The 12097-nt window shown below is 39.1% G+C and overlaps 1 protein-coding gene across 1 annotated transcript in view; it reads right to left on the bottom strand.

Moving 5' to 3' along the window:
* Positions 1-12097, bottom strand: part of NDUFAF1 (NADH dehydrogenase (ubiquinone) complex I, assembly factor 1) — a 28550-nt gene that overhangs the window by 7259 nt on the left and 9194 nt on the right. The window contains exons 2-3 of the mRNA XM_006882995.1: positions 8829-9014; positions 5985-6059 (exon numbers count right to left, since the gene is read on the bottom strand). Of these exons, the coding sequence (XP_006883057.1) occupies positions 5985-6059; positions 8829-9014 (261 nt within the window). The remainder of the gene's footprint in view (positions 1-5984; positions 6060-8828; positions 9015-12097) is intronic.

Raw genomic sequence — 12097 nt, 5'->3', positions numbered from 1 at the left:
ATTTCTACTATGGAGCAGCTCATAATTTTGAACTACCTGCCTTTGGGTTGGCAATATAACACCTTACCCACTAGGCCACCAAAGCTCCCCAAATCTATAAAAATTTATATTTAAAATAACTCTTTAGTCTATATACGTTCAAGGTAAGGAACAAAAAAAATTGCAAAATCTATAATAGTTTTTTTACTAAAGCAGCATCCATCAGTCAACACTGACTGAAAGTTCACAGTGTGTTAGGTAAAGGAGTTTCAAAGATAAAACCTTGTCCCTGATATTTCAAGAACATCTCTGCATACCAGAAGTAGAGAGGTAGACACATAATCAACCACACTACAGCAATAATTAAAAGCACAAGCCACTTTAGCATTAAAGAATATGCTGCAATTCTCACAGAATTACTTACACAGTTTTCTGACTTAGCAGGAGGCAGATCTACATACAGTGGCCTGATGATGGCCAATCTTCTATAATTCTCTGGTTTGACCAGGCTTCAGACAACTTGAAGGTAGCTCTCCCTCAGGGAGTACACTGGCAATATATAGCTACAGTAATTAAAATAGAGCTCTGGTGGCCTAGTGGCAAGAAGCTGTGCTGCAATCCCGAAGGCAACAATAAATGCTGGTGAGGTTGCAGAGAAACTGGAACCCTTATTCACTACTGGTGGGAGTGTAAAATGGTGCAACCACTATGGAAGGCAGTATGATGCTTTCTCAAAAAGCTGCAAATAGAAACACCAGCAATTCCACTACTTGGAATATACCCCAAAGAAAATCAGAACTGCCACCCAAGAAGATATATGCACACCCAATGTTCACAATGCCAAAGAGTCGGAAAAAACCCAAGTGCCCATCAACAAACAAATGGATAGAGAAGCTGTGGTATATTCACACTATGGAATACTACACTGCATTGAAAAACAAGGAACTCATGAAATAGTATACAAAATGGGTGACCCTGGAAGACATTATGTTAACTGAAATATCTTGGTCACAAAAGGACAAATATTGTATAGTGCCACTGTTGTAAAGCGGGACTGACATAGGGGATGGGGGAAAACTAAAAGGGGATAAATAATGTACACTGCATTGAAACAGATGAGGGAGAGAACTGTTGGAAAGGGTTATATGATTGGTATTATTGTCATGACAAGAGTCCAGAATGACAGATGCATAGTGGAGTGGACTGGGGTGGGTCTGGGGGGAATTGTATAACAATGAAAGAATTTTTTTTTACTTTTCAAAGAGAAAAGGTAACTGGGGGGAGAGGTGGGCAGGGAGGAAAGTGTGCAACAATGAATCAATGGAAATCCAAAGTTTCTGTAAACTTGCACTAAAATTAAAAAAAAGAATTTGTTCGAATTTGTATTTTAATTTTGTAAACTAATAGAAAATTAAAAAATAAAGATTAAAAAAAAGACCAAGATGCAAACTAAAGACATAAAATTCTTAAGAGTTGTGGAAATAGTCTTTAAAAAGTAGTTTCTTAAAAAAAAAAAAAAGGCAGTTTCTCTAATATAATAAAATCACAAATAGCAAATAAAACTCAGTTAAAATGAAAAGCTTTATTTGTCAAAAGACACTACCAAGGTAGGGAACTCTGGTGGCCTACTGGCAAGAAGCTGCGCCACAATCCCAAAGGCGTGTGGTTCAAATCTACCAGATGTTCCACTGGAGAAGGAGGAGCAATCTCCTCTTGTGCCAGTCAGATACGATTCAACAGTACACACACAAAAATTATAATTTTTTTTTTAAATTAAAGGACAGTACCAGAAAAGACAAGCTCCTGAATGAATAATGTCTTTGAAAAACATATTAACTAACAAGAATTTGATAACCAAAATATATATAAAACTTTGATAACAGCAAAAGACAAATAATTAATCATAAAATGGAGGAAAGTCTATGAAGATATTTCACCAAAGAGGAAATTCAAATGGCTACCAAATATGTGGAAAGATGCTCAATATTATCAGTGATCAGAGAGATATAAAAGAAAACTACAACGAGTTAACATTTCACTTCAACTTGAATAAAGACCAAAATGGATGTCAGAAGAGAATTTGAAAATTGTACTAGAATGCCAAGAACCCAAAGCAAAGAGAAGAGATGCTGAAGTAAAAGGGAGAAACAGAAGATTTCAATGGGTACCACAAGAAGATAAAGCAAAATATTATAATGAAATATGCAAGAGCTAGAGTTAGAAAATAAAAAGGGAAGAAGTTGCTTGGCATTTTTTGGGTTGAAAACTGAAAAACAAATTCAAGTCTCAAGTTGCAATACCGAAGGATGTTATGAGCAAAGTCTTGAATGATGCAGAAAGCATTCAAAGAAGATGGAAGGAATACACATAGTCATTGTGTCAAAATAATTGGTTGACACAGAACCATTTTAGGAAGGAGCATATGATCAAGAATCAGTTGTAATGAAGGAAGTTCAATCTACATTGAAAACAATGGCAAAAAATAAGGCAACAGGAATTGCAGCCCTGGATACACTAACCAGGCTGTGCTAAGAAATCTGGAAAACGGCTATCTGGCCAACTGACAAGAAGTGATCCCTATTTGTTCCCATTCCCAAAAAGGTTATCCAACAGAATGGGAAAATTATCTAGCAATATCATTAATATCACATGCAAGCAAAATCTTGATGATTATTAAAAAACAACTAGAACAGTTACTTTGTCAGAGAACTGCCAGAAATTCAAACTGGATTTAGAAGAGGCCATGGATATTACTGCTAATAGCAGACAGATCTTGGCAAAAAGCCGAGAATGCCGGAAGGATGTCTATTTGTGTTTTATTGACTAAGCAATCTGAAGTTCATGTGAAACCTATACCTAGACCAAGAGGCTGCTGTGGAGGCAGAGCAAGGGAAAATGGCATGGTTTAAAATTAAGAAAGGAATGGGTCAGGACCGTAATTTTTTTCCATACCAATTCAATTAGTATGCTAAGAAGATATTATCATGGAAGAAATGAAAATAAAATTTCCTAAAATAAAAATGATACATCAAAACCTTTGGGAGCTGGCATAAGCAGTAATTAGAGGGAATCCACAGTAATAAACACCTAAAATATATCTTAATTTATTAAGAAAGAAAGATCCAACTTTAACAAATAGAAAAGAAAGATCAAAGGAAGCCAAAAGCTAACAGAAAAAAATCTGGTGGATTGCAACAAGTAACCTTTTGGTTGGCAGCTCAATCAATTTTGTAGTCTGTCAACAAGATGGAAGCTCTGGTGGCCTAGTGGCAAGAAGCTGAACTGTAAATCCAAAGGAATGTGGTTTGATGTGATCTGCAGGAGAAAGATAGGCAATCTCCTCCTGTGCAATTAACTGCCTCTGAAAACCCTCCAGAGGGCCAGCAGTGGGTCAGTTCTGACTCGATGGTACTCAACAACAACAACATACCATCAGGGATGTCCAATTATCTATATACAACTTGAGAAAAAGAAAAAAAAAACATGAAGGGAAAAAAAAACCAAACCACACAACTTGTGCCTAACAATGGGTCAAAATCCATCCGGTGAAGCAGAAATAGTCTAATAAATGATGCTGGCAAGCAGGAGATTCATCCACAGAAAAATGAAACAAGGTTCACACCTCACACTATACATAAAAACTCACTCAAAATGGATCAAGGACCTCTATGTTGATCCTAACCCTGCAAGATTCCTAGAAAACAACATAAGTCAAGGAAGGTTCCAAACGCCACACTTTCATTATCCTTTCCTCATGGAATCAGAATATGTCACTTTCTGACACACTGATGTTTTGACAATACATAGAATATTGCCAATCAGAGAAACTCACTCAATCCTTGGTGTCCAGAGGTTTTATTGAAGCTTCAGTATATAGGCATGACTAAACCATTGAGCAAGTGACTAAACTCAATCTCTAGCTGCCGCCTCCTCCCTTTCCAGGAGGCTGTGCTGCTGTATCACATGGTTCATGTGATTGTAATGTAAACCTGTAAATGTATGATTTTTCTAGTATGGCCAGTTCCTACTGTGAGATTTTTCATTTGCACAAACTACCATAGGTCCAACTGTTAATCATCTGACTAGTGAATTCAGACACAGTCCACCATGAATAACAGACACCAACAGAGCCACTAGGCAAATTCCAAGGGATTCTATATTGTGGTTGTTGTTATGTGCTTGTGACTCATAGCGACCCTATGTCCTAAACGCTGCTCTATCCTGTGCCAATCGCACTGCCTCTGACACACCCATCCTGATTACCCCAGTCACTGAATCAATCCACCTCATAGAGGGTCTGCCCCTCTTGAACCATCCCTCCACCCTCCCAAGCATGATGTCCCTCTCCAAGGACTTGTCCCTCCTTACAACATGTCCAAAGTATGTCAGACAAAGCCCCAGAATCCTTGCCTCCAAGGAGCAGTCGGTTTAACCCTCTCCAGGATGAATCCATTTGTTTTCTTGGTAGTCCATGGTACAATAAATACTCTTCTCCAGCACCAAAGCTCAAAGGCATCAATTCTCCTTCTATCCTTCCTAGTCATTGTCCAACTCTCTGATGCATAACAAGTGACTGCAAAGACCAAAGCCTGTATCAGATGCACCTTAGTCTCCAGAGTGACACCATTGCTCTTCAGTACCCTGGAAAGGTCCCTAACAGCAGACTTTCCCATCGCAATATGTCTTTTAATTTCCTGGCCACTGGTGCCAAGAGTGTTGACTGTGGAGCCAAGCCGACTAAAGTTGTTAATAATCTCAATCTCTTCACCATCCATCCTGATGCTACCAATTGGTCCAGCGGTGAGAATCTTTGTCTTCTTGACATTGAGCCTCAATCCATACTGAAGGCTGCAGTAGTCCTTGACCCTCTGCAGCAAGCATTTCAGGTCCTTCTCAGTTTCAGCAAGCAGGGTTGTGTCATCTGCATAATACAGATTATTAATAGATCTTCCACCAATCCTGACACCACACTTCTCCTCATAGAGCCCAGCCTCTCGGATAATCTGTTCTGCATACAGGTTGAAAAGGTATGGATAGGACACATCCCTGGTATACACCCTTCCCTATTTTGAACCATGCAATGTTTCCCTGCTCTGTTCTGATGACTGTCTCTTGGTCCAAGTATAGGTTTCGCATTAGCACGATCAAGTGTTCTGGGATTCCCATTCTTCTCAGAGTCAGCCACAGTTTGTTATAATCCACACAGTCAAACGCCTCCACATAATCAATGAAACACAAATCACATAATCAATGAAACACAAATATACATTCTTCTGGTATTCCCTGTTTCAGCTAAGATCCATCTAACATTAGCTACAATATCCCTAGTACCACGACCCCTTCTAAACCCAGATTACCTCCCATGAATTAGAGACAAAGTTCAGCCCAATTCTGTATTATATAGGTGTAGAGGTTATCTTCCAGGTTCTAAGGACAAAAATCAAATTCTTTATTAAACCAAATCAAAAAAGACAAACTCATTGCTGTCAAGTTGATCCTGACCCATGGGACCTTCCAACAGGTTGCCAAAGTTGTAAATCTTAACAGGAGATACGTCTTTTTCCTATAAAGCACTTAGTGAATTTGAACCACTAACCTTTTGGTTAGCACCCCAACATTTTACCTACTGAGCTACAAAAAGCCCCCAACAAACCCAACCCATGGACCATGCCTATTCAACTGATTCCTGGTTCCCACACATCAGTGACTCCCTGGTGAGTTTCCAAGACTGTAAATCTTTACAGGAAGATGGCTCATCTTTCTCCTGTAGAGAGCTGGTGGTTTCAAACAACTGATTTTTTGTTAGCAGCACTGTAAAGTACAGACAATGCTACCAGGGCTCCCAAACACTACTAGAGCTCCTTAAATTCTGTATTATGAACCCTGATTAGTTTTCATGGAACTTTCCAGCCTTCAAATATGGACTGAACAAGTCCTCATATGAGTTGTGTTTCACTAAAGAACCTAATAGTTCTGAGTGAAAAAAAAGTGTGAGAAAATACTACCTTATCAAGCAGAAGCTGGAACTGGACATCTCGGATTCTTCCTTGGTTAGAGAAGAAAAACTTGGAAAAAGGAATCTGAAAAAGAAACAATTTATTTCACAGCAGTTGAGACATTTGTATGAAAATGGAATGGCAAAAGAACAGTTCAGATTTAATTCTAAATTGTTTCATTATATGTAGTTATACAAATGGCTATCTCTTTGATTAAAAAATACAAATACCAAAAAATGCTAGAAAAATATATATTAAGTCTTTCTAGGCAAATGTTCCAAGGAAAATGACATATAACAGTATGTTGTATAACTTTCTGCTGGAAAATAAAAGATAAGCTAGGAATAAAACATTTATTTATAGACAAAAATGTCTAAAAACAAACAACTTTGTTGTTCTTGTTGTTTTGTGCCATTGAGTCACCTTTGACTCACAGTGACCCTATGTATATTAGCTATGAACTCTGCCCTATCCTGAACCTCATTGTCTCCAACAGACCTAACCCATTTCTCCAGTCACTGAGTTAATCCATCTCATCCTGGGTCTTCCTCTCCTGTGCTAATCCTCTGTCCTACCAAGTATGATGTCCCTCTCCAAGGATGGGACCCAAAGTATGTGCAACAGCGCTTCAAAATCCCTATCTCCAGCAAACGGTTTGGTTTCACCCTCTCCAGGACAGACCTGTTTAGTCTCCTGCCAGTCAACATTCTCCTCCAGCACAATTCAAAGGCATGAATGCTCCTTCTACCATCCTTAGTTACTTTCCAGCTCTCAAATGCATAGCAAGTAATTGCGAAAACCATGGCCTGGATCAAGTGCACCCTAGTCTCCAAACTGAGATCATTGCTAGAGAGGTCCCTGACAGCAGACTTGCCCAATGCAAATCGTTTATTGATTTCCTGACTCCTGGTGCCAACAGTGTGATTGTGGAACCAAGCAAGCTGAAGTTATCAGCAATCTGTCTCTTCTCTATCCTTCATGAAGCTGCCAATTAGCCCAATGGTGAGAATCTTTGTTTTCTTGATGTTTAGCTTCAGTTCATATTAAAGACTACAGTCCTTTACCTTCTACGGCAAATGCCACACGACTTCTTCCATTTCAGCAAGCAAGGTTGTGTCATCTGCATAAGGCAGGTTGTTGATGAATCTTCCTCCAATCCTGATGCCACATTATTTGTCATAAAGTCCAGCCTCCTGAATGATCTGTTTTGCATACAGATTGAAAATGTATGGAGATGCATCCCTTTCCTGATCCTGTACCATGTGGTGTTTCCCTTCTCTATTCTGACTACTGCTTCCTGGTCCAAATATAGTTTTCACAAAAGATTAAACAACACAATAGAAAAGTGGAAAAATGCCAGAAAAATAAAATAGGTAATAAGCATTAAAAAGTGCTCAGAGTCATACATAATTACAGCAATGTAAATGAAAACCATTGAAATATCACTATTGTCTACTGCAGATGTTATACGGGTGCCAAATCAGATGACCTTAGTATAGAGAGAGGGCCCTCTGTGCGGCATGAACAAAATGGAGATTTTCTTTTGAGTTCAAGTGATTAAAAATTCTCAATACATTGAGAATGGCCACCTGATTTTGGCTCCTCTCCTTGAATTTCTTATTTTCCTTCATGTTAATATTGCTTACTTAGAAAATAAGACTCCTGGTAGCAGAGGTGATTGAGAAGACCAAGGGCTCTCCGGCTGTACGCCATGCCTTTCAGAAAAGACTGAGCATTAACACAGATCGATGGTTGACAATCCAAAACACAGAGCAGCCTTATAGGATTTCAGTTCAATGCCATGCTTTTGAAAAAGAGTGGCTAGAATGTGCCCATGGGATTGGTGGTATCCGGGCAGAAAAAGAATGCAAGACTGAGTATGATGATTTCAGAGAATGTTTGCTTCATCAGAAAACTATTAAATGGATGGCTGCCATCAGGAAGAGAGGGCCCTTTAGAGTAGTGAGAGAAGATCTTCACCCTGAAACCCACAGCGTCCCTTTTCAGCAGGAAGTAGCTAAGAGAATACGCCGTCCACTTTTCCTTATGACTCAGGGTGAAGTCTCTCTCAGGGAGGAGTGATAGGGAATGGCAAAGGATACACTGACAAAGAAGATTAATCAGAACTGGCTTTGACAAGCACTGTGGCATTTGGACAAGAACAAACTGGGAGGAGGGTAGAGAGAATAGTGCAACAATGAATGAGTGGAAGCCCAAAATCTCTGTAAATGTTTATGAAAATTAATAAAATATAATTAAAAAAAAAACCAAACAAAAAAAAAAAAGGAAGAGAGGGCCAAGCTGATAAAGAAAGGGAAGTACACACCTCCACCCCACCACATGGGCAAGGGAGAGCGCTGGCCCTGAGCTGAGCACTTGCCGATCACTGGAGGCTGAACTTCATGTTCTGTCTTTTTCACTAGAAAAATTCTTAAATGAAAACTTTGTGAAAGTGTCTAAAATAAAAGCTTATTCTTTACATTACCCAGAAATAAAAATTTTCATGACTGTAGACTTCTCATTCCTCGTAAGAGTCATTCATTCTACTGAGTTAATGATACTGAGTTGCTTGGGAGAATTATCAGGGCAGAAATTTAAAACAAAAAAAAATCTACCTGGGATCTATCACCATGGAACTGTATAAAAAATATTTACTGTGTAATTAGCAGAAATTAATATTGCATAGAGAGTAATTTGTGTGAATCTCTCCTCAAAGTCCTCTTCTTTCTTCTCCTCCTCACACCAAAAAGTATTAGTAGAGAAAAATAATTACAATGTAACCATGATCTCCAAAGATTTTTGTTTAAAAAAAAAAATCTTGTCTTCACAAATCAGTAAAACGTGTGCTGTTACCTTCACCTCCTGCCAATAGGGCCCCCCACGGGTGAACATGAAGTAACTGTACAACTGATCCTTCTTCTGGATTATATCTGTGTCCTCCTTGATATTCACCATCCAAGGTCGTCCATCACCACGGACACGGAGATAGAGAGAGTTGAACTGTGACCAATCATAAGGCTTCTTCATTTCAAATGGGCCCTGAAGTACAGGAAAAAAAGTTAATTTGGCCTCACTCTCTAAATGAGCAAAATGGGAATCATCATCAAAATTACAGCACCGTTAGTCACTTTTTCAAGGAGGAGGAAGAAGGAAAGGAGGTTTCCGACCACCACCAGAAGTCAGATAAACCTGGAGATTTTTATTTTAACAAAAATCACTGCATAGGTATATGATTCTAAGGTAATGCTCTAAGACATAGTTGGCCCAAAACAGTGTTAACAAGGGGTGGACCCTTGTGTTTTCTGAAAAGAAATTAATTACTATTACTCTATGTACTTTCCTTCACTAGTCTTTTGAATGCCTTCTAAGTGACCTATGTGATGACAAACCCTTACATACATCAAAAAACGATAAAACGTAGTGAGTAACTTTAAAATTTATATTTAATAACAATAATACTTGCCATTCATTAAATACTTCCATAGGCATTTCATCTGGATTACCTGATTTAATCTTTATGATAATCCTATTTAAAAGGTATCATTGTCCTCATTTAACAATGAAAGAATCAACCACTAGGATAATATGTGGTGGATTTAGAGCTGTTTAATTCCAAAATCTGTGTTCTTAGCTAATTAAACTGTCTCTCTTCAAAAGCAAAATTTGTTGTTAATATCCAAAGAGTTTACTTATAGCCATCTAAGAGGTAATCCTGATTTCAAGAATACCAGTGCTCATATACGGACTAATATTTACTAGCTTTGTAACTCTGACAAATTGCTAATTCAATCAGAGCCTCAATTTGTTTATCTGTAAAATTGTGATAATCATACCACACAGCTTTGTTGCAAGAAATAAATGTTGTTGTTATGTGCCGTCGAGTCGTTTCCGACTCATAGTGACCCTATGCACAATAGCCCTAAACCCTGCTCTATCCTGCGCCAACCGCACTGCCTCTGAATAGGATAATGAATTTTGTGCTTAGTACAGGATGGGAAGAAAACATTTAATCAGTGTAAGCTAATATTTTCATTCCAGAGAGTTATCTATCATTCTTTCGATTCTCAGGGCCTGAAAGAATCATGTTTGTACTGTTTACTACCTCTGAAGGAATGCTGTTGTTGAATACAGTAGAGTCAGAACTGACCCATAGCTTACCCTCCAGCAGGTTTTCAGAGGCAATCACACAGGAAGAGAATGCCCAACTTTCTCCTGTGGAGCAGCTAGTGGCCTCCAACAACATGCATTTGGGATTGCAGTGCAGGTTTTTCTTTCTCATTATTATGTGAACAGAGGGATCACAATATATTTGCCCTTTCCCTTGAGCACACATCCAAGCAAACATCTGAGGACTGTGACTAGGGCCATGCAGTGAGGCCTATTTGAAACAACACCTGGTCAGCAAATTCTCATAAACTTATAGACTTGAGGGTCGAGTAGTTGTTGTTGTTGTTGACAGCCATCGAGTAGAGCATGACTTGTAGCGACCCTATGAACTAAAAGCTTGAAACCCTCCTACAACGATTTATCAAAGTTTATCAAGAGTGTCCAGAAGCATGTCATTTAGGAGGTGGATGCCACTCGTGCTTCCCCTTTTTGAGGGGAGACAGACTGACTCAGATAATTTTAGAAATGGTATTTTAACTAAAAACACTAAGACTGAAAACAAAAGAAAACTATATACATTGTACTCTAGCTGATAAAGTTGTTACACTTAGCATTACAGATCAAACTTCCGAACCTAATGTACATGTCCACAGAGTAAATATATATATATGCACACTAATACATGCATGCATTCACATATTTACAAAAAACAGAAAAGAACCCCTCAAGACTATTGCCCTAAAATATGCTTTAAATTTGTAACTTATTCCCAGAGGTAATTTAGGAGCTCTGGTGGCATGGTCTGCAGAATGCTGCATTGCTAATCCAGAGGTCACCTTTTCACCAAATAATAGACTGGTTCATAAAACAAACATCATCCACAAATGCCCTGTACATGAAACCAAATGATTATTTACCCTAAAACAAAGACTAGCAGTTAAGGAGGGAGAAGGAAAATTAGATTAACAAAAACAAAACTGTCAAAATGGAAATATTAAAAATGTACAGACATTATGAAAAACAACCAATATCAGTGAACAATGTACATAGGAACTGATCAGTTTGAACTTAAATTGCTGTGTAAACTTTTATAAAAGCCACAATAAGTCATGTCCTCGCCACTGAGTCAAAACTGATACATAGATAACCCTCCAGAGGGTTTCTGAAGCTGTAAATCATAGGGGAGACTGTCCATCTCTTCCCCTTGGAACCACTGGTGGACGTGAATAGCCCAAGTGGCCCAGTCTTTGGGTCAGTAGTAAAACTCCCTATGGACTAGGCCACCAGAGCTCTCAATAAAAGAGAAAAATAAATAGGTTTCTGTCTACTGAAGAGGGAAATGACAGTAAATAAGTAACAGTAGGGAGGACTAGAAGAAACAGTGTGGTACTAGATTAGAATTTGTATCACTTTGAACTCATATCTAGCTTAATATAGGTAAGCAGGTGCAGAAATAGCTATGCAGGTATATGAACACTTGTTAAACGTGTTAGTCTCACTCTCATTGCCTTCAATTTGGAACCAACTCCTACCTGACCCTCCACTGGGTTCCTGAAGCTGTAAACTGCATAGAAGGAGATGCCTGTCCATCTTTCTCCCTCAGAACCACTGGAATATCCAGATCACTAGAGAGGCACACCCTTTGGGTTAGCAGTGAAACTCCTTAAGGAATACACCACAAGAGCTCCCTGTGTTCCTTGTGTTGTTGTTGTTATGTGCCATCAAGTCGTTTGCGACTCATAGCGACCCTCTGTACAACAGCCCGAAACCCTGCTCTATCCTGTGCCAACCGCACTGCCTCTGACACACCCATCCCGATTACCCCAGTCACCGAATCAATCCATCTCCCAGAGGGTCTTCCCCTCCTGCGCTGTCCCTCCACCCTCCCAAGCATGATGTCCCTCTCCAAGGACCCGTCCCTCCTGGAAACATGTCCAAAGTATGTCAGACAAAGCCCCAGAATCCTTGCCTCCAAGGAGTAGCTTGGTTTAATCCTCTCCAAGATGAATCTGTTT

This window comes from Elephantulus edwardii, unplaced genomic scaffold (genome assembly GCF_000299155.1).
Source record: "Elephantulus edwardii isolate Elephantulus edwardi_28Jun2011 unplaced genomic scaffold, EleEdw1.0 scaffold00026, whole genome shotgun sequence".
Lineage (NCBI taxonomy): Eukaryota > Metazoa > Chordata > Mammalia > Macroscelidea > Macroscelididae > Elephantulus > Elephantulus edwardii.
The sequence above is the reverse complement of the archived record's forward strand: the minus strand, read 5'-3'. Positions and strand labels throughout refer to the sequence as shown.